This window comes from Ptiloglossa arizonensis, chromosome 4 (assembly GCF_051014685.1).
Source record: "Ptiloglossa arizonensis isolate GNS036 chromosome 4, iyPtiAriz1_principal, whole genome shotgun sequence".
NCBI classification, from domain to species: Eukaryota; Metazoa; Arthropoda; class Insecta; order Hymenoptera; family Colletidae; genus Ptiloglossa; species Ptiloglossa arizonensis.
Genome location: NC_135051.1, coordinates 21,824,602 through 21,850,806, shown reverse-complemented (window position 1 = coordinate 21,850,806; position 26,205 = coordinate 21,824,602). Strand labels below are relative to the sequence as shown.

Here is a 26,205-nt window from a genome sequence, read left to right as displayed (position 1 = left end):
TATAATTTTTTAGAAAAATGATATTATACCTTACAATGGTTATAAAACAGAGAACTTCTCTACTAAATCGATTGTCTTTATAATTTTTATGATCTAGAAATATTACAAGTTGTGTTTCTAAAAAAATGTTAATCATTTACAACGTTTAATATTTATCAATTGTATATCACTCAGGATTAGCATACTTTAAAAAATAGAGAAAGAAAAATAATGATGTGCATCTGAAACAAAAAAATATTTATTATGGAGAATAAAAAAACAAAGAACATTTAAAACAATAATGAGAAATATGCTGCCAATAATTTTTCATTTAATATAATATTATTTGTCATCAATAGATTTTATTAGAAGTTAATTTTCAAATCTATCGAGATTCTATGAGAAAAATGCTATTTTAAATCAATTCGTGACTCAAAGCCATCGCTGAAGACGCACACAAAGAAAAGCGCCACTTTGACTGGAATATGACACACCTCTCGAGCAGCTGGAATGTGTCGGCGTGGCTCAGGTACCAGTCTTTTGTGTCGTTTATTCTAATTTTCTCCTAGATTCGCAGGTAGCACGCAGTATTTGATACAATTCAGAACAAGTGCAATAGAAATTAAAATTTAAAATACTTCCAATAATTACGAAGTAAAGTAAAATTTAACACACGTACAATGAAATATAAACTTTGCTTTAAACTATTTATTTTTAATGAAATTAAGAACAAATTTCAATGGAGAAAATTGTCTTGGTGCTAAGTTTGCAATAGTCTAGGCTAGATAGTAAAACAAATCTCAGTCAGTAAATACTTTTTCATAATTTTTCTTTAATTATTGTCTATTTTATACGTATGCCAATTTGGCACTTTGAGCATTTCATACTGGACCGTGTATGGTATGTGCATTCATCGTCGTTTATGCGCACGTGCGTCCGAACCAACGTAACTTTCACATAACGGGTGTTCTATACAAAACAACTGAGTGCCTTTTTATACGAAGATATTAACAATAATACGCATACTCTTTATATCAATCTCAAATCACGATGAATCCTTAAATGTTTAAATTAAAATGAAATTCTAACCATCTAAAAAGAAGTTGAACAAGATCGATCTGAATAAACTGAAGCACTTTCATAATTAGCATTTAATCCCGTTAAAAATTCACTTGGCACCAGTTTAAAATTCAAAATGATAGATTACATTGTAGTTTGGAAAGTTATGATGAAAACAAATATTTTTAGTTTCATGGAATAAAATATGCATTTGGTTATCATTACACTCGAACAAACGTCGATTAACATAACCCAATCAAGTTCACGGCTCGAGATCGGGCCCATCACTAGCGAAGCCGAAAACCGGTGCACAGGCACGCGCATGCTGTATGGTCCCCTACCACTCCCCGGTCCCCTTGCGCAGGTCCACGGTCCCCACCATTTCCCACTCCTCGCGACACGTTCACTCGACAAGCTCTGTACTCTTCCCCGCAGCCGCCAAGCCCGTTTCTCATCCGATTTGCGTCGACCTGCTGCCTGCCGCAGCCAAGCCACGCTTGAAACTATGAACCGATCTTCGGGAAAAGAGAATTTCTTGACTTTCTGATGTGTGTAGCGTGGCACATTTATCAATTTTTATCGTTTATTTCGACTCGGTTTCATGTGCGTGCAGCTTACCAAGTGATCGAGCATCGTGTCGAAGTTTCTCATTGTGGATCTTAAGTTCGTGGATGTGTTAAACGTTGTGCCTGTGCCGTTTGGAATTCCGATACGTGGATCATGGATTTTCTACACTAAATAGTATAGGATCGATGTGCTCTCCTTTTTAGGATCACGTGAGAGGTTTTCCTTTCTTTAGTTTTTAATTTTTTAACATTAAATATCCTGATCTCTACCTCATTCAAAAGAAGATTTTTGTTTCCTTTCTTTTATGATTCAATGCGAGGATGTAGAGTTCGATGCCTTTTATTTGCACGAATACATTGAGAAAATCTCCTGTTGCATGAATCTTTCCATTAAAAAATTTATCATAGTTAAGATGTGAAAATGAATTGTAAAGTTTAACTATTTTTAATATAATTCATTCTTTTCTGTTTCTTTTTATTCTATTAAATTCATATTAATGAATCTTGACCAGTAATTATTTTGATTGTTTCTTGACACTTTAAGAGTAGATTATATATACTAAATACTGAAATATATTTAGTACATTTACTTATAGTAAATAGAACTTTCAAAGTTTTTAAACATTTTCAGTTATTTGTAATTGGAGAGCGAATAACTCGAGCTTTTTTCATTGAACAATGCGGAAGTTGCAGAGCTTCCTTAGCTTCTAAAAGCATTTTCTCACAGTTGTTCTTTGGCCGAGGGTGACTCGGATCATTGGAATTTGTTCCCCACTGACAACGTAGTAGTAATTTTTCGAGTGGACAGAGATTACTTTTCATTCCAAGTTTCCCCACTTGCCGAGTATGTATACAAGTGTGTTTACAGTGGTTCGAACTTGTCCTTGTAGTACAGATCGAGTTTGGAAAATGGAAGTTCGAGTGATAAAACAGAATCATGGAACTCTACGAACGTAAAAACTTAAGAACTTGTGGCTTACATTTCTGTGCAACAAGTGGTGATCCGAGAAAGAAATTCGTGCTAACGTTAACTTTTAAATCGTAACATTTCGAATCATTTAAATAAGCTTGAAATTATAATGAAGATAATCGTTACAATGATCAGTATTAACCATTATTTCTTTGGAATATTTAGTTAAGTGTAAAATTTGTAAGCAATAGATCGAATGAAATAACAAAATTTCGAATAAATGTACTGCTCTCGTATCATTTGATCAGCAAAAAACAATTAAAATTTTTTGAATTCCATACCTTTGAAAATTGAACGGAACATTCTTTTAAAAATTCATGTGTTTTTAAAAGTAAATGAAATGCAAAAAATAATTTCTGGTTCAAGTTGGAAGTTTATAGGTTGGAGATCATATTTTTGTAATCCGTTTTTATTCTCAATGCATCTGTGTAAACATGTATGTAAAAAAAAGTCCTTAATAACGTACGTGATTTCTTGACGCATGATTTTATAAATTTACAGTATTATGTGCTAGAAGATAATCACCACTAGTGAAACACATGTACTCGTGATGCAGTTAACAAACGCGTGAAAAAGCTAAGCAAATACAAAAGTTTTTTTTCGAATAACACCGATGTTTGGCAAGTCGAATTGTAAAAAGACGCAAATACAAATTCTACAATTGCAATATGCGAATAACAAAAGACTAATACGTTGTACAAAACAAAAAGTGGTCACGAAATGTTCCAAATAGCAACCATGTAATGTTCTTTTTCTTTTCGTTAAAAATAAAAAATAAATAATAAAAATGGAAAATTATTATATAGAGAAACCCGAATAAAAGAATGTTTCAAACGAACAGAAACAAACATTACACGTGAAAAAAGTATTCCCTGTAACAGAAACTATTTTTACGTAGTAAGAAAAGGAAAGAACTTTCAAGCGTATGAATGGTAAAGGAAGAAAGAGACTGGAATTGGTTCAATCGAGATTGAACGAAATATTCAAGATCAGCATAGAAAAACGCCGAGTGTGAAACATGGAATTAGAACGACGAGGAAAGTGAAGGTCTGACCACTCGAAAGGAAAATGGAATTCCATAACTGTGTATTGCTTTGAATTCTCCGCGTGTTGCGCGCAGCGCATCGTATAAAACGCAACGCGATTGGGAAAACTCTCTCATTAGAAATGAGGTCGTGCGATTCTATAGAATAGATCATCCTAGAATAGTATGCGATAAAAGTATAATAGAATAAAAGAAAGAAAAAAACGTTGTAGGTGCCTGGGGCATGCACGTAGGATTGATCGCTCCTACACCATTGACTGCGACGCCTATGCACCGGAAAACACTGCCGAAGGAACGCTCATCCACTTCATTTTTCTAGCAACCATAGGGCTATGATAAATTTTATTGTAAAATGATATGTTTAAATTGAAAATAATAAGAAAGAATAGCGTATTTAAATACAAAAAGAGCCAAGACAATTTTAAGAAGAAAATTATACGAAATAAAATAAAATTCGTTCGATAAGAAAATGTTGACGAAAGAAGATGAGAATTTCTATTGCGGAACAACTCATGGAGATTTTACAGAAAAGAATTTTTTCTAAGAAAGGAAAGAGAAGAAAAATATTAAACGCGTGAAGAAAGTATTCGTAAATTGAGGAAAATTATAGGATAAAACAACGAAGATTATTAAAGGTCCGGATGTAAGAAGGTGAATTTCAAAGAAGAATGCTATGAGTAAATGGTGCTTCGAATAATAATCGAGTGAGAATTAGGAAAAATTTAAAAAAAAAAAAAACGAATTTTTAAATCCCACTTTTCGTAGAAGTGCAATATTAAATTATCAGACTACTTCGTATCATTATTAACAGCTTCGTATAAAAACAAATTGAGTGAAAGAAAATTCTTTTGCTCATTTTAACCGAACGAATATGGAAATATAATTTAGAAGAAAATATATAGGAGAAAGAGCGTACATATAGCAAAAATGTTTCTTCAAATACGTTGAAATTTTTCAATACGTGAGAATGGATAGAAACGATAACAATGTGGGTGTTGGAAATTCGGGAAATCCCCCGAATTCGTCTCCAGCGACACACGGTAGTAATCTTCACAACAATTCCAGTGGAACCGATGTACAGGTGCGAACTAAACAATTTTGTGTAAATAAATGATACCGTACACGAAATGTAACGTTGTCAGTCTTTTATTATTAGAATTCACTTTTTCTTTCTAATATTTTCTAAAATTTCTCCCGTTATCATTCTTAGCATGATTGTCATAATTGTTATTTTTTAACAAATAGTTTCAATTAATCAAGAATCATCAATTGTAATTTGTTAGTGATCAAAATTATTTTTTATTGAAAGTGTAGAAATTTTCTGGAATTTTGAGAATCTGATAGATTTGTAGAATATGTGTAATTTCAGATTTAAAATTAAATATGAAATATATTTAAAGTAAAACTTCTATTATTCGTAGTAAAAAGAAATGTTTCAGTTCAATCTTAACTAAATGAAAGTAATTACAAATGACAATCACTTTTCTAATTGAATCTCGAAGCACACTCACGCGTTCGCGTTTTAATTGTGAACAAATTTAAATTTAATACAAAACTTTCAATTAAACATTCAACTCAGATAAATTATGACCTAAAATATAGTTCTGGATTGGGTTCGAGTTAAATACCTGATAAGTAGAAGAAGAATCCTCTTAACGAGAATCCCTAGAATTTTCATCCAATTACTTGTTCCGCTTGTTTTCTCGAATTCCTTCTATTAGTTCGTCGAGAACTAATTTCTTCGTGACTTTAATAGGAAAATAAGTAATTTTGTAAGTATCTAGAACGTACAAGTAACCGATGATCTCGTCACCACGAGACAAACGAAATGAAAAATCAATGTTTCATTTATTGGATAACAATTCACTTAAACGTGTATTAAGTTTTGCCAAGTTAATTTACTTTTGTAAAAATAAATTTTATTTGTACTAATCATATTTCAGAACGGAGACAGAGGATGGGAGGTCCATCATGTCACAGTTACCAGAGTTCCCGGTTACGGATTTGGGATCGCTGTTTCCGGTGGACGGGACAATCCCCATTTCACTAATGGTGATCCGGCTATTGCCATTTCCGATGTCTTGAAAGCTGGACCTGCTGAAGGAAAATTACAGTAAGCGAACGTATGACAATATCAATAAGAGAAAACATCCGAGACACCAGTCGAATTACGTTCGCGGTTGGTACTGTTTCAAATTTTCAAATATAAACTGTGTTAGTCCCATCGATATTGGTATCAGTACTACCTGATAATAATACTTAAATACCGATCAAATGTCGGAACATTTTTCTAAAAGAGTATGGCTTATATCTGGAATTACCAAATAGTATCAAACTGTAAATTGATCTTAAAATGTTCATGAATTAGTGATGTACATATTATTATTTTTTTCTTTTATTTTTCATTTGAGGAAAGCGTGATTTCAAACGAATCAAAGTAGACAACGTTTTAGAAAATGTTATTACAGGTGGACACGGACGGTCCGTAAGATGTTAATGACTCCGGACAATTTTTATTGAAAGGTTACTTTATTTGGATAATAATTTTCTAAGAGTTTGTCACTTTTTAGAGTAAACGATCGGATAATATCCGCGAATGGAATATCGTTGGAGGGTGCTGATTATGGAGCCGCAATTCGCGTCCTCAGGGATTCCGGATCGACAGTTCTGTTGGTCGTCAAACGTAGAGCTACATCGAATTCTTCTGGCATTCTAGGAAACTCCACCCTTCAGAGTCATCGATTAACTCTTACGAGAAACAATAAAAAAGATGGTAAGCAGAACATCTTCCACCAATAATATTTAAAATACAAATGTTCAAAATTGAATCCCACCTCATTGTAACAATGATTATGACGATTGTTATCAATTCTCTCTAGATTTTGGAATTGTTCTCGGTTGCCGCCTCTACGTGAAAGAAGTAACTCGTGAAAACACGGGAGTAAAACCAGGGGATGTTTTAACTCGAATCGGCAGTGTAGCCACGGATAATATGAGTCTAAAGGAGGCCAAGAAATTGATGGACCAATGCAAAGATAGATTATCAATTGTAGTAACCCGAGATAATTCCTGTTGTCACGTGCAACAAGTGAAGAATGAAACTGGGGAGTACCTCTCTGGAACGACAAGTTACAGTAGCCAGAATTTATATGTTCCACCCCCAACGAGGCAACCAATAGAGGACAAAAGTAATCTTGTTCCCAGAGGCCGTGCCAGAGGACCTTTGATGGATGTCTCTCTTAGTCAGTTGGATCTTCCTGCAACACCTACTGTTGATCCTCCCAGACCACCACCTCCAAGACCAGAAGGTATAATTTCAATGTATATTCCTTCACTAAATAAATGTCATTTTCAGTCATTTTTATTATTAAGAGAATTGACAAAAAGTGTGAAAATTAGAATTAATACTAAGCATAAGATTTTTTTCAGATTATTACAGCACAAGAAGACAATTGTATGACGAGGATTTATCTCGGAATAAACTTCCAATGTAAGTTGCATTTTTTAATATGAAGAATTTGTTTACTACTATTGTGTAAGAATTTATTTACTACTATATTGGTGATTTCTATTATGAGAAAAATAATTGTATTAGTCTGACTCTTAAAAAACAAGCATTATACAACGGAACACACTTTGAAAGTACGTTTGTAATGATATCCTTTAGCTGTAAGTAATCATAAAGAAAAGTTTGTTACCCGATTAACATTTATTATCGTTTTTTTTTAGGCCAGATCCTCGATTTATTACTTTTCAAAAAGAAGGATCAGTGGGTGTTCGTTTAAGTGGTGGAAACGAAACCGGTGTTTTTGTTACTGCTGTACAGGCAGGGAGTCCAGCATCTCTTCAAGGCTTGCAACCTGGAGATAAAATTCTTAAGGTACAGTACAATTCAGTGTCTTACGTTTCTCTTTAAATAAAATATAATACAATTTATTGTAAACACTACTATATAAACTTTATCTATGAAATTTCAATATGAATTAAATATATTAAAATATTACAGATAAATGATATGGACATGAAGGGAGTAACAAGAGAAGAAGCTGTTCTTTTCTTGCTTAGTTTGCAAGAACAAATCGATTTAATTGTTCAGCATCGTCGACAAGAGTATGATCAAGTAGTAGCCTCCGGAAAGGGTGATTCTTTTCATATAAAGTATGCACTTGTTGATAATTTCAACAGTATTGTTTGAACATTTTATAAACGTATTCGTACAAGAATAATCATAGATCAGATTAGCGAGTATTTAATGACAAGAAACTTCACTCAAAACATTGCAGGACTCATTTTCATTACGAACAACCACAAAAGGGTGAAATGAGTTTCCGCAGTGGAGATGTATTTCACGTAGTGGATACGTTACACAATGGAGTCGTCGGTTCTTGGCAAGTCTTTCGTATTGGTAGGAATAATCAGGAAGTACAGAAAGGGATTATTCCGAACAAAGCTCGAGCTGAAGAACTAGCAACTGCACAATTTAATGCTACGAAAAAGGAACAGAGCGCTAGTGAAAGTAGAGGTAGCTTTTTTAGAAGGAGAAGAAGCAGTCATAGACGTTCAAAATCTCTTGGAAGAGTAAGTTCATTGTACTCCTTTTCACTAGTTACCATATTTGTTAAGACAAACATCAATTTAAATTACTCTATGATATTTCAAACATAATTTATTGAATAACTTTCACAAAATTAATTTTCATATTACATAACGTGATCAAGTAAAATTATTGCCACTATTACCATCATAATAAACCCTTTTGAAACGTGCAATATTTATTACAAAGATTTTTGTACAACTTTTATAATTTTGAAGTTATTTAAGTAGGAATAGTTAGTAAATCGTCTTGTTCAACAGCAAATAGAAGTAAATAGGAAAAATAGTCATTTATAATTACTGTTATTATTTCTGTTTTTTAGGATCACTGGGATGATGTAGTGTTTTCGGACAGCGTTAGTAAATTTCCTGCCTACGAAAGAGTTATTCTTAGGCATCCAGGTTTTGTTAGACCCGTTGTACTCTTTGGACCGGTTGCAGATCTAGCCAGAGAAAAACTTTTAAAAGACTTTCCTGATAAATTTACATCACCGCGTAAGTGGAAACAGTTTCAATTAATATTGAAATTAATTTCAAACATTTTAATGAAACTTTTTATATATATATATATATATATATATATATATATATATATATATATACATACATATATACATATATACATATATATAGAAATGGAAAACCAACTGGATGATAGCGTTGGAAAAAACACAAAATCGTCAGGTATTATCCGATTGAGTGCCATTAGAGAAGTGATGGATCGAGGAAAGCACGCATTACTGGATATTACTCCCAATGCGGTGGACCGATTGAACTACGCGCAGTTTTACCCCATAGTTATTTTTTTGAAAGCTGAAACAAAGCAAATTATCAAAGAAATGCGAGCTGGTATTCCTAAGTAAGTACTCATCAAACAAATGTACCTTCAATATGGATTTCCGTTAGTGAAAAATGTTATACTTATTACAGATCGGCACATAAGAGCAGTAAAAAACTTTTGGAGCAGTGTCAAAAATTGGATAAAATTTGGGGCCACATTTTCAGCGCAGTGATCACGTTAACCACACCGGAAGCCTGGTATCGAAAATTAAGAGAATTGATCGATCGACAACAACAGGGATTACTGTGGATGAGTCAAACTAAGGTAACAATATTTTTTAATCTGTTCCAAAATATTTGTAATTCTACATGCATGATTTTAAATGTCTAATTGAAAAAATCATGAATTAATAAAGTAATTTGGTATTGAATATTTACTTATTTCATGTCTATTACATAATATTTATAATGAATGGAAAATTTAATGAAATATTTATTTGAACAAAAATATTGGGAATATTTAAACTGGGTTAACGCGCTAATATTGAAAATTCTATTCGGTCGAAAATCAACGGAATTACGTTGATAAAATTATTTTGTAATAATTTATTATAGCCGTTATATGGTCGACAAATGACGTGGGAGCTATGTCGTTCGTCCAGTGACCCTCGTGATTTACCTCCCCCTCCTGTACCCCCGATTACAAAGGAAACTGCGTTTCATGATGTGAACGAAAATGACACTTATCGCACGGACAAATTATTGTCATTACCTTCTTATCCGTCTCTAACTTCTGATGTTGTCCGTGAGCAATTTTTCGGCTACATTTGAATCCCGCTTCTCCTTGTCAGGTGTCTTGATTATCAACTTCTCATAACCGTTTTGTAGTTTAGTTATATTTTTAGGTCATTTTGGTAGGATCAAAGAGCTTAAATATATTTGTAAGACTTAAGTAGATTTTTTGTTTTACAGTTTAATCTTTTCATAAATCATAATTTCATTTTGAATAACTATTGGCAAATCCTATTTAAAGATTTTATTAATTAATAACTAACCAAAAGCAAATTTTTTATTAAAATTACATATTATTATATCTTAAGATACTCGAGACACCTTGCGTTTTCTATTAAATTCAATTTGCATGACTACATTTCATAGCTTTATTGTACCATTGTAAACCATAAGTTAAAATGAAGATTTTGCACAATATACGAAATATGCTATAAATATTTAAAAATCAGTCAAAAGAACTTTTATCATTCTGTATCATTGAATAAGATGATTTTTAAATAAAATATCAAAGCGCGTTATTGGGATCACATTGAATGGGAGAATCACGAGGAGAAAACAAATCTAATTCATAATTTCATTAAAAAATATGATTAACACATTCTTAACAATTTTTCATCTCATGCATTGGTAGAACTTAATAAATATATGATCCTCTAAAAATAATGTTATGTCTAAAAGTTTAGAATTAATTTCTTTTAATAAAAATTTATTACAGAATTTATTTAAAAGATTTCATGGAAATCAAATAAAAATTTGATCTCAAAATTTATTATTAAATTAAATATATGTATAACAAGGAATACTTTTTTAAGATTAAAAGGTTATCATACAAATTTACTTTCTTTAAACCTATTTGTACTTTAACACTATTGATTTTAAATTATTTAATACATTTACGAAATATATTATTCAAACTGTGTAGATTGTAAGATTAAATGTATTATCCTAATAGATAATATACATATAATCAGTAAAACCTTTTAATCAAATTAATTTTCTAGGAATTTATTTCATTATTTATCCTGCATCTTCTTGCAAGACTAACAGAATGTTTGGTATGTCTTGTCTTAATTTTTACATGTGAGGTTTCCAGAGCTGACAATGAGTAATTATCAAACATTTCACTATTCTAAAACAAATAGTAATTGAAGAATATTGAAATACTTATAATTTGAATCATGTTGTTTTATCCTTTTGCATAATCAGATTAGTTTTAATCCATCCTGTAATCTTCAAAACACCTTAACTGAATTTAAGAATTAATTAAACCGAATGGCAAGTATTTGTTTTTCATTACAATTTTAACACCTTATGGACCGTTTTTATCCTAGCACAAAATTTAGTATATGCATGTAAACCTGGCTCCACACTTATGCAGGGTTAGAGTGTATAGAGAAAATTGTTGGCAAAATTCTTGTAATTTAAACTTTAAGTAATATTATAAGTACAGTGCAGCTGAATCAATTTGTTTATGAGTGCATACTGACGCATTTTATCATATTGTATCAGTTATAAGGGTTTTGCCGAGAATCGCCTTATGTACTTTAATTTTGCACCAATGCAGATTCAGGCTTTTGTATAGCTGCCAAATCCTGGAAGCGGTCTGTAAAATATTAACCCTTTCAGACACTATTACTTCAATTAGATTGTTTTGCCAAATTTATTAACTTATTCTAACACTTTTTTAGCAGACTAAAAGAAATCATTATGATCAAACTTTCTTTAAAGAATAGGTATAGTCAATATCATCCAGAAATATGTATGTTATATTTTCAAAGTATGTTAATATGAATGAAAAGAAGAAAAGTCTGAAAGGAATACCAGAGCATAAACCTTTGTAACGTGTTGTCCTCTGTGTCCTGCGATGATAGCCAGAAGAAGCACTCTCGGATGACTTCCTATTCCCGATGACTTCTCGCCTCTCCTATGCTTCCTCCCCGGAGAGTGACTTGGAACTCAGTCCGGCACCAGCTTTACCAGGTGCTCTGGGTGCACCGTCTAGATTGAAAAGCAGCTCTGACCCAAGTATCGCAACGCAAGATGATATTGCTGCACCACCACCATATTCGACCACTTATCAGGTAAATATATAACTGTTATACAAACATAATAATTATATTTAATTAATCAAATCCTAATTTTCTAAATGAAATTGGAATATTTTTATAATTTTATTTCTTAATCATCAATTTTTAGAACAGAGGCAAAATGATCTGTATTGTTTTTTTAAAACTGTCAAAATTTCAAGAATGTCCTTATGTCACAAAGATAAACAAAATAAAGTTTCTAGTATGTGTAATTTCCATAGCTTTCTTTCAAGCATTTACATAAATTTCTAAATATTTTTTTCTCTAGCAATCCTTTGAACAACCAAAAAGGAGATCACAAGGAGCAATGGGTGATGGTAAATATGGATTCTCGTTATCAGGGCAAGTCAGTAATCAGTCCGGCTCACCCGAATATCTCGGTGGCTCGTTTGAACCGAGATCATCTCATCATAGTCCTCCTGATTTACCTCCACGGGTAGATCGTAATGCAAAACCAAGCAATCAGTCAGGACGGAACACGATCGGAAGATCGGCTCAAGAACGGTTACTCAATAAAACGGATTCAGTATTGGATGTTGCAAATTATATAAATGCCACACCCCATAAAGCCAATGCTACGTCATCACTCGAAAGAGCTCAGCCAAAAGCGGTAAAAATTGTTTACAATCTCTTTATAGCACTCAACATAATTAGAATAATTAATCTCGTGTCTGTCAAATGAATCAAATTTAGTATCATAGAATGTTTATTGAACGTTCAACATGTATAATATGAATAACTTTAAAAATATTGGTTATCTATAGGTATTCCTCTAATGATTCTGTGGGACGTATTATATTCGTGATCTTATTTACTTAATTTTTGTAATTTGTTATATTATGTGTACATAGGGGAGCTACGATAGTATGTCTTCTTACGATTCCTATAATAATACAAATGGAAATACCAGTTATGGAGCACCGGGATTAAGTACGTCAACTGGTCGATTGGGCCCTAATGTACCCGACGACTTAAAAAGCAGTGGTGGACCAGCAAGGTCACATGATCCTTACAGATTTACCAGATCAACAGCACAACCGATACCGAGTCACGATTCACAGACACGAACTGATTATGCCAAATATAGGTACTTTCTTATCACTGAATATAAAATATGATTTACTCATTTATACTTCATTGTCGCATTTATAAGGTGATATAGAGTATCTCATATCCTAAGTTTTCTGAAAACTTACTTATTGTACCTTATTCGTGGTATTCAAAATGCTTTGCATAGAAAAAAATTGTACTTTCCATGTTTTGCCCAATAACTACACATTATATTTTTAATGATTTTGTTTTCAAGTATCATTATATAGAGAAGCTTAAAGTCTAAACACAAGACTATTTAAATGTTACAAAAATGTTTAATCTTTTTCTGTGTCAATTTTTCTCTCCCTCTCTCTTTAGAGTGGTGGCGCGGAAACCTCGACCACTGAGAAGGGCTTGTAGAATATATATTTCTAGTCGTGATACATTAGTTTGAATTTTTTGTTTTATTACAATTTTTTTATTTCATCCAAAGCTAATATACAAATGCATGTACCCTTTTGCGTAAGAAGAATACAATTTCCTAATTTTTTTAGCTGAAAGAAATATTTGAAAATCCCATTTTTTGTAAAAGGATTATATCAAATGTACAATGTAAAACAAAAGAAAATTTTGTTTTGAAATTATTCTTAAAGAAGAATCTTGTTTTGTAACATTATTGCCTCAATTTCTTTTGTGTAATTTATACCAACCAAAGTTACTATCTTCTATTACTTTTGCTAACTTTTATTTCTTTATTTTATTTCATAGCTTGTATATTTTAGGTACTGAACCATTGATTTCTATATATTTTACATTTTTCAGTATTATTATTCAATATCCAATATACCCCTTATATGCTAGAATATTCTGCTTTATATATATTGTAGCCGCACAACTGATTACAAGTCGATAACACTTCCCCAAAACAAACCTGGAGGATCATATAAGCCAATACCACCTCCAAAACCAAAAAACTACAGACCACCACAAACAAACTTAACACAACAAGAAAATAATGGAAACGATGGAAGTAATACTCATCAACATTCAAAGAGTTACTCCATTGCTACTTCTCATGTAAGTAACTTTCTTTCTCTTTTTCTGAAAGGAATAAATTAATTTTTACAAAGGTAAAATAGAAATAATTCGAATTATAGAAGATAAAAAATTAATTTCAAAATACATATTGAGCTTCACTAATCTGTTCATCCCTACTCACTCTAAGGTTAAAATGAACAAAATGTTATTTCCCATTACCTCATTCATGCACCACACATTCTAATTTTAGATGCAAAAGTAAAAAACTAATTAAACAAAATTTTATTGTTTTCTCTTAGGTAGAAGGTAATAACAACGTCCAGCGTAATAGTGGCCAGTATTATTACAATATTCCACCTCCAAATCGTCACGATTCAAATCTTGGAAATTCCCACCACAACTTGAGTCATCTTTCTACGCCTGCGCACAATCACAGCCTAAGTCATACGCATGCGCATTGTAGCCCGCCAATATCGGCAGCTCATAGTCACAGCAATAGTGCCAGTCAGTTAAGTCTTGGTCTCTCGCATAATAGAAACAATGTGAATCACAACGGATATGTTGGGAACAACGGTCATAACGTTCCTGCACAAAACTTCCCAACGAGTCCAGGGCACAACAGAGAACCGAGTGGACTGGATCTCGCTGGAAGTAGAGAGCAAAGAGGAAGTGCCTTTGAACTTTATCGCAAACCTGTGCACCATTACAACGTGAGGTAAAATTATGGTTTTTATTTTAAAACAGTAGTCATACTTTTTAAATATTAATTTTCATCGACATCAAGTACAATTTATTTACATGAATAAAAATATTTTCTATAAAGATTTATTAACAAAACTATTCTCATTATTACAGTTAACGTGCACAAAGATTTATAGTTTATTCTTGGAAAGGAAAATAAACAGAAATTAACTATATTAACTTGAAATGAACATTTAAGAGTATAGAGATCTGAATACCATAATAAAATTTAAGAATGGTAAAGAATAAGAATTCTCAGAGGGAAGTTCTGTATAAGTCTGTTTAAGAAGGGATCAATTCAACAGTAAAAAATTGAATCCCTTTGATTTTTTCCACTCTGACTTTGTACATATGATTTTAATAAAAATAAAACATATAACACAGTTTTGCAGAAACAATTGTTAAATAAAATTGTTTACTCAAAGTTTCATTGATGAAATGAATTATCATTCCCTGTTCTGCATAAATTTTGATTACAAAAATGAATAATAAATGCACCTATAAAAATATTTCAACACTATTTCCAAAAAGAAGTTTTTTAAAATACTTTGTTGAATGCAAAATGAGATGTCATAGGAATATTTTTAAAAATAAGTCAAGATTTGTATAGGGCAGATTTACTTTTGTATAACATTAATATACATTAATAACATTAATTTTTCTATTACATTTTTGGAGAACCTCAACTACAATTGACAGTGAATTCCTTTTGGAAAACTTTACTAGAATCTCCCCATAATATTCCCTAGGAAGGAAAAAAGGAAGAAGAACAGTTTAACCCTTAATTGTTATGTTACGTTTTAAAAATAGCATTGCATGTAATACAATATATACTTAAAATAATACTTAAAAGAAATTCAAAATACTTTTGTAAAATTCTTCGAAAATATCTAAACATTTTAGACAAACTCAATATAAATTTAATAATACTGGGAATAGATCATTTTCAAAGACATAAACAATATTTGCTTTTTCACTACTTTAAATATATTTAAAATAATCTTACAATTAATTACATTAATAAAATGTAATTTAATAATGTCTTACACATCAATTAAAAGAGAAATTGAGAATTGCATTATTTTTTTAATTAATTAAAAAAGTTGTTCATTTATACAAAATTTAAAACTAAAAGATTGAGTGTGTTTTATTACTGTTTCTTATTAATCATACCAATTAAGAGTTAATCTGAATCATTTGATTCTTACAGTTATAGTAAATCTTGACAATTAAATCATAGAGTTAGATAAGAAACTAAAGTCTTACAAAATGTAAGCTCCTATTATCACGATGTGTTATACGAAGAGGATAACATGTGTTATGCCAGTGTTCCCAAAGTATTTCTAATATAATATACATTACTAATAAAATATTTACAAGAAATTAAATAGAAAAAAAATGTTTCTAATTCTTAAACAATTTCTCCTCAGTAATTTATATTCAGATATGTAATATTTTATGATTTTCTCTATAGAACATGTGAATAACTATTTCAATGAGCTTGATTAAAAACTTAGTAATTCAGTAAGAAAATTATGCTTTTTTTAAATGTTTTTAATTAAGATATTAAATAAAATTGAGTATAAAACTGGAAACACTGGTTTTGGAAAAATTAATCCATGTAAAAGGCAGTATAATGTATCAAATAAAATCCACGACTTACGATACTAGTTCGACAATAAAAATAAACAAACATGGTCGAAAATCATGGATTTTATCTTCATTTAATTATAATACTGGGTCGGATTCAACGTTATTATTACCAGCGTTGATCTGGCCCTGGTATGGAATAGAAGAACCTTGATTATCTGAAGATGTTATAAATATAACAATACAGAGAATACAGTATAACCAATTCTATTCAGAACTCAATTAAAATAGTTTTTAAATTCCACTACTTAATCAATTCACATTACATATATAAATTTCGATTTTCTGTAGAATCATTAAGTTTGTAATTCATCATATGATGGAACTTAGTATATAACAGAAAAAAGAAGAAGGAAAATAACCATTTGTAATATAAAAATATGTTAAATCGATATAACAAATCTCAAAGTAATGGTACATACAAAATAGTGTATAAAAAATACCCTATAAATAAATTCTGATAATCAAGGTTCTATACTGATTTAAAAAAAAAGAACAATTCACTTACTGGGTAACTAGCGAACCATACTAAGCGAAAATACATCTATAATACGCCAGTTATTGTCAGTTTAATCCCAGAGTATTCAAAACGGCAGAAAAAGGTAGAGGGCAATGTTCATTTAAGGCCCAAAAGTCTCTCTGCGACGCCGAGATAGTAAACAGTTTGTGCAATCCCAAAAAGTGGTGCTATTACAATCATTCTGCATGCTCCACCTTTGAAGAACGCTGTCAGACCCTCATTCCTCATCGTTTTACTGCAAGGTACATTTCATATTACTGCACAGGTGCAATCTTTTAAGAAAATTTCAAGTTTTCTCATAAATTATCAATAATTAAAAAGTAATAAATAAGATATATTTTGCTGCCAAAAACAATTAAAGGAATACGTTTCTATATGATTTAGAAAAATAATCTAAATATGAGAGATAAAAAAAATACTGTAAATTAAATATAGTAATACTTTTATTAAATATATATAACAAGGTATGTTGAAGCTTTGTACTAGAGCAAAGAACTAAAGATTTTACTAAGCGATAAAGTTAATGAAGCAGATGATATTTTAAGTATTTTGAGTATCATACATCTAATCTATTAAAATGTTTCTGTATATTCAAATTTATTACTTATAATTTAATTTTTGTCAACTTGAAGTTAAACTACAAACAAAGCATGGTTTGATTTTAGGTAAACATTTCTGATACATTTCCACTTACCTTATGCAATCAAACACACCATTATATGTCGGTTCACCAGGAGCCTTCTTGATTACTTGCAATCTAGTTTTGATTACATCAAATGGATTAACAAACAGTGCAGCTGTGGAACCAGCAACACAACCCGCCAAAAACGAACACCAAAATACAGCTGACCATAAAAATAAAAATACATTCTCAAATAATGTTGATTAAAATGTTAAACTTTAAATAAGTTTCTAAACAGATTTCTTTTCATTGTAAACAGACTTACCAGAGCCATCCTCTCTCTTAGGCCCAATATCATTTAGTCTAGCAAATAATGGGAAGTATATAACAGAAAAAGTAACATCTCTAAGCGCTGTTGCACCAGTGCCTTGGTAGAGTCCCAAAATACCTCTTTTTTGAAGGAGATCTTTTGTTATGGACAAAGCTGATACCTTTGTTACAGTTTTCCCAGCTGCAATAAAACAGCTTTTTTTTTTTAATTTTCATTTCATGGGTTGATTTTTTTCTAAATATTTATATTATAATTTTTTAAAATTTTGTATACAAATGTATAGAGAGAATTATCTATAATTATTTAATCAGGCGAAAATTACCTCCTTAACAAGATGTATTCCTATAATATACAACTATTTTATTATATCATAACTTTGAAAGGTTCAAATTAAAATAAAACAGGATTGTACCATCGCAAACAATTATTTCTACAAAAATTTTGAAAATTATTAATTTTTACTTTTATAGTTTTTAATATTGGTTAGTTAGATATTTTGTACTAAAAACAAATAAATAACTAGCATGAAATCACACAAGGAGAATCTTCAATACGAAGGAAAAGAACACACATCAAGAAGTTAGGAATAAATGGTTTGTAAACAATGGAAATGGAATTTCTATATTAAAGAAAACTCAATCCTTATAAAAAAGGAAAAAACGAATTTTTAAATGTTGAGAGTAAATGTATATCTTTCGAAACCAATAAAATTTGAATGAAGAAATTATTAATTTTTGAAGGGCGAAAAATAAAGTCTATATAAAATAAAAAAACAATTTTCCATTTTCATTATAAAAAAGGAGAGTACAAGAGTGTTTCTGCAATTAAGACAAAAACATTAACTTGCTTTTCTCAAAAGCAAATTTTCAAAATCGGTACAATTTCCAAAAATTAAAATTTGACACAAAATGTGTTAACAATTAACAGTTCTATTCTAGATTCGAAGCAAATGCAGTGTTCTCAAACTGTTTACCAATCTATATTTGATATGCAGTTGTCCATCCTCAACTAAATCTTCCTTTTCTTAACTTTATTGGATATCGCGGATGTCACGTAGCTGTAAACAATATGTATCGAACGAGATGAAGTTTCTCGATAAAAATCATGTTTACAATTCATTAATAGACTCATCGATGGCACTTGTTAATATTTTCGTGAATGTGTTAAACAGAATTAAGTGTAAAACGTTTAATACGTTCGTATAATTATTTATAAACAGTACACAGTCATAGAACTCTTCAAAAGAAATGTTTTTATTATTAATTTCTATAATTTCGAAAACTTAAAAACTTAAATACATAATTTATATTTTATATAATTTAATTGTTTGCCGTAATTTACATATGTACCCATTCATTCCATGAAAATGTATAAATTTTACAAAAATGTAGTTACCTTTTCTTGCTGCTGCCGCTACTCGTCCAGCATCTTGCATTTGAATTTTTAATAGCTCCATTGGAGTTGTAACAATAATTTGACATGCTCCTGCTAGACCACCGGCAAGCATTTCGCGTTCTATAGGCAGTTTCTGTCTGAAAATTATTCAACGTTGGATTATATAACAGCCAAGTATGAGAAATACCGACTAAAATATATAAAAAGAAATTTTTAAATTAATCGTCATTGTAACCGATTTCATTAAGAATCTGAGGACGCAATATTAATCTTGATATCGGAATCAGCGTTTGTACCAGTACTAACATTGGTATCGATACTGGTACCGGCACTGGTACCGGCACTGGTACCAGCACTGGTTTGGTAACGATGTTGTGTCAGTGTCGATACTGGTATTCGTGTCAGTAACAGTAGTCCTCAAGCTCCGAATGAAGTTAAATATAATGCTTTCAAAAATAATAAAATTACATTTGTTGTAACGAAAATTAACATACCCAGGCCCCTTAGATAGATAATGTCGAAAAGTATCGTTGGCAGTGAGTTTAATGGCTTTTTCAGGCGTGATTAGAAGAATATTTACAGCAGATCCTTTATACATGCCAAAATAACCCTCCGCTTTATAAGTTTTCACAAAACAGTCAAGCCTAAAAATGCATCCAACTCGATTATTTTTTATGGCTGCGAACTTATTCAATGTATTTCTTAAATATATACAACATTTACAAAGTACTGTAAGTAGTCTGTTATATCGTATATAAATTACCCACATAGATTTGTACATTCGTTCACCATTAGGCCCTATAACTTGATTCTGTAATCGTGTTTTAACCAAGTCCAGTGGGAATACGACGGAGACCCCGATAATACCTGCGATTCCGCCATTTATAATTTTTGGTAAGAGTCTGCAATTATAAGATTTCCTTATGAAATTTTATTATCAATCGTTTGCGTGATTCATCACAGATAGAGCTGTATTAAAATTGAGTTAACGGCAAATTAAATTATTATTCTCGATTACAGGATTGATTATTCTATTGAACACAAATTTTAATTCAAAGGGTGTTTACTTACTGAAATTGATCCGAAGCTTTCACACTGTTCTTTTCCATTGAAACTAGAGTTTAAAACTTCCTCCCTATTACGAAATTATAATTTATTATTTCTCCACAATAAACAATCCTTCTCATTTATAATATATCCTAATAAATATGTTTATTATTATATGTCATTAATGTCGCTACACCATATATATTAGAATATATTTCGTACATTTCGAACTATAATTGCATACTTTTTTTATATCAAATATTCAAACAATAATTATGAAAATTACTAGAAAATAAACAAAGGTCCAAAAGGAGTTGGACCTGCGTCACTCTATTCTCACATCGTTAAACAAGTCTATTAATCATTTCGCCCTCGATTCCTTACTTTTATTAAATCATACACCCAACCATCAAATACTGCTCCGTGCGACATTTTTTATTTGAAATATTTGTGATACTTCAGTTTGTTCGCATATCTGGTAATTTTATTATAAATAAATGAATCAATTCCTTTTTTGAAAACTTTTATTTCTACCGAAATGTACACGTGTATATACATAAAGGTGTTTCAAAAGTATAGGTCAAGCCGAACATGCAAATTTTTCGTACAAAGAGAAATCGAGAAGTTCTTTACCATTTTGCAATCGTAATTATTAACAGTTAAAGTTTGCTGATGTGACTCCTGATACGCGCTATTTATGTATCAGTCAGCTGATCGTGCGACTGCATATGCAGGCATTCACACGTGAGAAACATGTGCCTATTCATCAACACGCGTAAATACGTCATCTGTTAATATTTCAATAAACACATGCAATTTGCGCGTTTAACTTATCCTATATTTTTGAAAAACTGTATGTATATAATTAGAGTGATCCTTGACAAATTATTTTGGTCTTCCTTAGAATGGTTCCAATACATATAATAATATACTATTAATTTGGAAAAATATATTTACTAAGTATAAAATGTAATGCTATCACTATTGAACCGGTTATTTATTTATTCATTATCTTGAATTAATTGTAAATCTGTTTTCTTTTTATAATCAAAAGAGTAACGTCGATACTCTTATAATTTGTAATAGATGTTATTTTTTATATTTATTTTTCATAATTACTCTATTATTATTACTTCCATTAATTTCAGTAGTTTTTTTATTAAAACTATAGTTTGTTGACCAAATTAATTAACCTGTAACTCACAAATTCACAATTTACATTAAATCTATCGAAAAAGGAAATCTAAATCAATTTTTGCAACAGGAGGTAAAAAAAGATCCTATGCGTATCAGTTGATAAGAGAAACGATAAAACAATCAGATATTTAGAAGGAAAATTTTGATATAAAACTTGGACGAACAGTGGAGCTGCGCATATATACGCATGTATGTAATTTTATACATTTAAAACTTCAAGTCCCGCGAGATACATTTTCCTGTTACTTGAGCGAATTAGTGTTTTACTTTACAATTGAATTATAAAATTAATCACGTAACATCAATACACACTGCCATTTTAAAAACTTATTGCAAATGGATCAACAGATACAAATGAGCTATTGTTGTTAACTGGAATGTATTTCTATTCGTAATAGTTAAAAATAAAAGGGGTAAATCAAATTATACTCAAATTATTCTTGATTAATATTGTTCCATTCATCTCGTGAAATGTTTTTGAGCTTCGTTTGTGACTTTGGACATTTGTTTTGCAACAGTTTAGATACATTTTTTATCATTTAAAATGTTCCAATTATATATTCGTAAATATATGCGAAAATAAAGAAAAATAATTTCAATAATTTAGACTATACAATCAAAATTTGTTAAAATAGAAAAGTGTCTTATGACTTGTGAGTAGAGCTGAACGTAGCTACTACATATATTCAAAAAACCGTCATTTTTATAAACTCGTAAGTTTTCTCGTCTCTTCCAATAAGAAGCATTTGTAATATCAACATTTTCATTAATCGTTTATGTGTATATTCTATGTACGTATAATAATGTAAACGACCCCTATCGTTCCGGCAATATTCTCACTTGCTATTACTATTCTCTCCGTAGAGTACTATGACCTGAACACAGCATTGATTTCTTACGAAAGCCGCAGTTTCCAGCAAACACCTACAAACAACGCGTCAGCTTACAACAAGCCTTCAATCATTTAAATGACTCCGTTAATAGAGTAACTAGTCTTTACGTACAACATAATTTATAAGAATTTTTAACAGAGGAATATGAAAAATTCGAACACGAATTTAAAAATACGTTGGAATATTGCGATATAAAATATTAATATTAAAATATCTTGAATTATTGAGAAACCTTGATCTAATTTAATATATCCGTATAAATATATACGTACACTATTATTGGTTCAGTGTCACTTTTTTTCATTTAGAGTAATAAAAATTAGCAAGTACGAAAACAATTTTCGTGACCTATTTTGAACATTGTTAACGATTTCTTGATATATTAAAGTATAAAGAATTTCGGCATAAGTATCAATCGGTATTTCTTGAGAGAATGCTCTCATCCCAACAAATTCGATAAGAAACCAGTTTTGTACCCCCAACAAATTATTAACGGACCAACGTAATTCTATATATTAGCAGAAAAGAATAAATATACCGCAAGTAAAAAATAAAAATTAATTAATTACAAAATAAAGAAGATTAATTAATTAAAGTGATTATTTTAAAAATATGTTTTATGTTTGATACAGTGAATACATAAAACACGTAACACTTTCGACTATTTATACGATTTCGTGCAATATTTCAAAAATATAATAAACAATAAATTATTTGTGTTACAAACTTCGTATGAAGTGATTCCGAAAAAAGAAAAAAACAGTTTAACAATAATGATTTGACATTTCAAATTTATCAAATTTCGAGAAAATTCAAAATTACTTAAAATGCTCCGAAATTCTTATTCTGATCATTTTTTTTGTTTAGTATTAAAACAGCTTCCAAACTGTTGGTATTTTACTAATACCTATTAGATTTTGCTAATCTCAAATTCTTATTTTTGTAATATTGCATTGAATTAAAAGAGAGGTTTTACAGACCCATCTTTTGTAAACTTTTAAATTGTCGTTAATTGAAATTTTGTCATAACCTTGAGGCTTAATATAATAACAAATGTTCAAGAAATATTACATAACGTATTAAAGTACAGATAACAAAATTTACGTGACAATCTTTGTAAAGAGTAAATATGAAATTCAACTGGTTTTCGAAACATCTAAACAAAATTACAAAAAAAAAACTTCAAAGTTAGCAAAATCTGAAATACGATTTTAATATGGGTAACAATTTTATTCTGATAAAATAACATGAGAAAATATAAAAAAACACACACACTTGTTAATACATAAATACTGATAAGTAAATAAATATTTAAGTAAAAGAATCTATAAATAAATAATGAAATACACAAATCAATAATTTAATGATGAAGTAATTAAATATAATTGAAGAAATGGTGAAATAAGGTTGTGAACAGTAACAATATATACAAAGCAAAATGCAACTATGAAAGTATATAGTGACCAATAAAATAGGTTAGGTAATGACCACCCACATCGAAAACTGTATGCATGAAAGGTTAGGTTTCAAAATATGAAAAACCTTGACAATACTTTTCAATAATGAACAATTGCTTTCAATCAATCAATGACGGTCAACAAGGATTTTTGAATTAAGGACAACGTCCAATTACAAAACCCACAACCAAATTCTTCGATTTAAGAAAAAAACATTATATTAATCGATTTCTATGTTTAAACAGAAAATTAAAAGCGTGGAATGTTTTGATAAAGATGATACTATTCACAATCATTAAATTTCGTCTGCGATAGTTATTTGGTTGATATTGTAGAATGACAGTCGACCGGAAATTTAGCAGAAGACATACTCACCGATCAAAAATGGAGAATAGTTGCTTAAGGTGTTTCGTTGACGAAAAACAATTCTTAGCATCGAAAGTGGTAATAAGAATGACGAAGGAAGCTCAGTCTCTCGCGGGCAATGCAACTAACATGATACTCGAGGGATTTCGCTTTCACTGAGTATCTGAAGAAATAAAAGAGAAGTCGACACGGTCCACGAGTGGAACCGTCGTTCACTACGTCATAGGCTACGAGCCAATCGCAATAGCTTTTAGAAATAAGAGAGCAAAAGAGAGAGATGATGCCCCCTCTTTTCCTGTTAAACTGTTTCAAATAATATGAATTACGTGTGTATTTGATTTTTGATTTTATATTAATTTATGAATTACATTAATGTGTTATGTGTATTTTATTAATTCACAATAATTTATTTTTATGATTAGGTACAAAAGGAACATGTATTAATGAAGACTTTAGCTTCAGAATCAATTCAATTGTTATTTTCACAAATTTCAGATAATCAAGATTATACTCTTCTATGGAAATTTACTTTGACCTTTTTAGGTATGAGACAAAACGAACTTTAAATATAAGGATTTCTCAGCCTTCAGCGTGTCATTTAAAATTTGTCTTTGAGCAATTAATGGAATTTCTCTAAGATTAAACTGAGATATAGAATAAATATCTTCTAATGGATAATATGCAATTTTGTTATTTTTATCTCTAATTATACATTTTATATTAGCTGTTTTATCATTTATTCCCATTTTTAGATGACCAAATATAATTTCAAGAATTTTTATATTACATTGCTTGAAGAATTATAAAAATTCTTTAGTCATATTGGACAAATATATAAATTCTGAACTAGTGGGTCTATAAAATATCTTACATATTTACCAATATGAAATTCATTTACAAACCAAGCAGCCAAATTATTAATAATGGCAATATTAGCTGGTTTTAATACATTTTATCTATATCTTCTTATTATTCGTTATATTCTTAAAAGTTCTCTTTCTCATAGGTTCCTTTTATGTAAGGAAAACTATTAATGTCTATTAAATTTAAAAATTCTGTTTGCAAAATCTGTGGATACTTGCGCATTATAATTACCTGGAAATCTCAACAAAATAAATATTTCTGCAGATATATTTTTATAATTATTTAGTATCTTCTATTATATTTAATATTCTTTGTCGCATTGATATAAGTGTTCTCTTAGAATTTTTTAAATAGCTTCCTCTAACGTATATCTCTTCAACCTATTAAAAACAACTTTTCTACAATATTTAAAATAATTATGTGCATTTGTTATTAAGCTCACTGATTGTAGATGAAGAAAAATGTTCTTTAATATACCATATTCTATAATATTATTCTCAAAGTATTTAACTCTATAAATTTTGCAGAGCTTTACATAACTTTCTCCAGTTAGACTCTTAATTATATAATTATTCAATGTATAAAATGGTATATATTGAGTTCCATAAATATAAAAACATAAACACAAACATTTTTTAAACTAAAGTAATAGTATTATTAACTTCAAATAAACATTGCGCAAACTGAATATTCTTCTTGTTTAAAACATCTTTAAAAATTTGCCTTATTAATAGAGGAAGAAATTTCTTTCTACTGATCAGAGAAAAAGTTTCTGCTCTTTGAATTATTTCTTCAAATCTTCGTACATTTGTTTTTAATTTCTTATCCTCCTTACCTCTGTTAAATAGTACTACTGCTGTCACATCGCACTTTGTCAAATGATCAAAAAAATTGGACACACAATGAGCATATTTATCATAGTCATCACCAAACTCATAATTCATATTTTCAAAGGAATCATATATTTTACAACATATATTATTACCATCAATCACCGAATATGTATCGTGTAGTTCATAATATTTTAGATAACAGTCTGAGTGGTTCTTTATGTAAGTTGTTAAACCAAGAATACCCATTTTAAATGATTCTTATATTTTTGATACAACGAACATAAAAAGTAATGAAATTTTTCTGGAAATCCCCTATCAATGATAGTATATTTGGATCCTGGAAATATA

The 26,205-nt window shown here is 30.1% G+C and overlaps 2 protein-coding genes and 1 long non-coding RNA gene across 22 annotated transcripts in view; 1 reads left to right on the top strand and 2 right to left on the bottom strand.

Moving 5' to 3' along the window:
• The window catches only part of Pyd (zonula occludens-like protein polychaetoid), a 30,258-nt gene that overhangs the window by 1,277 nt on the left and 2,776 nt on the right, over nt 1–26,205 (top strand). For 4 of the 10 annotated variants that reach the window (XM_076310520.1, XM_076310513.1, XM_076310511.1 and 1 more), the window contains 15 exons: nt 5,563–5,732; nt 6,190–6,392; nt 6,499–6,927; nt 7,049–7,109; nt 7,349–7,499; nt 7,626–7,777; nt 7,903–8,197; nt 8,536–8,707; nt 8,846–9,071; nt 9,143–9,317; nt 11,656–11,865; nt 12,140–12,481; nt 12,723–12,958; nt 13,791–13,980; nt 14,241–14,656. In XM_076310520.1, coding sequence (XP_076166635.1) covers nt 5,563–5,732; nt 6,190–6,392; nt 6,499–6,927; nt 7,049–7,109; nt 7,349–7,499; nt 7,626–7,777; nt 7,903–8,197; nt 8,536–8,707; nt 8,846–9,071; nt 9,143–9,317; nt 11,656–11,865; nt 12,140–12,481; nt 12,723–12,958; nt 13,791–13,980; nt 14,241–14,656 — 3,428 coding nt within the window. Of the gene's footprint in view, nt 1–1,492; nt 1,822–3,075; nt 4,701–5,562; nt 5,733–6,189; nt 6,393–6,498; nt 6,928–7,048; nt 7,110–7,348; nt 7,500–7,625; nt 7,778–7,902; nt 8,198–8,535; nt 8,708–8,845; nt 9,072–9,142; nt 9,318–11,655; nt 11,866–12,139; nt 12,482–12,722; nt 12,959–13,790; nt 13,981–14,240; nt 14,657–14,796; nt 15,665–26,205 lie in introns of those variants that run through there. The other 6 variants (XM_076310515.1, XM_076310518.1, XM_076310517.1 and 3 more) reach the window with 6 other exon arrangements.
• LOC143146331 (mitochondrial glutamate carrier 1) lies at nt 5,323–24,453 on the bottom strand. 10 transcript variants are annotated; one of them, XR_012991909.1, is made up of 12 exons: nt 24,170–24,453; nt 20,272–20,335; nt 19,968–20,102; nt 19,695–19,844; nt 19,201–19,337; nt 17,800–17,985; nt 17,547–17,697; nt 16,841–17,087; nt 11,618–11,877; nt 7,318–7,479; nt 6,732–6,953; nt 5,523–5,713 (listed from the first exon to the last, which is right to left on the bottom strand). XR_012991909.1 is itself a non-coding variant. In XM_076310536.1 (8 exons), the coding sequence occupies exons 2-8, from the start codon at nt 20,307–20,309 to the stop codon at nt 16,949–16,951; spliced, it is 936 nt and encodes a 311-aa protein (XP_076166651.1). In that variant the 5' UTR covers nt 20,310–20,335; nt 24,170–24,453; the 3' UTR covers nt 15,290–16,948. The 10 variants fall into 10 exon arrangements, 1 of the variants encoding a protein (XP_076166651.1); XR_012991906.1 differs by having other exon boundaries at nt 5,323–6,953; XR_012991907.1 differs by having other exon boundaries at nt 5,324–6,912.
• LOC143146325 (uncharacterized) lies at nt 25,154–26,095 on the bottom strand. Of its 2 annotated transcripts, none has more exons than XR_012991898.1 (2): nt 25,860–26,095; nt 25,154–25,255 (listed from the first exon to the last, which is right to left on the bottom strand). It is a non-coding gene; the product is annotated as an uncharacterized LOC143146325 (long non-coding RNA). The 2 variants fall into 2 exon arrangements; XR_012991899.1 differs by having other exon boundaries at nt 25,228–25,404.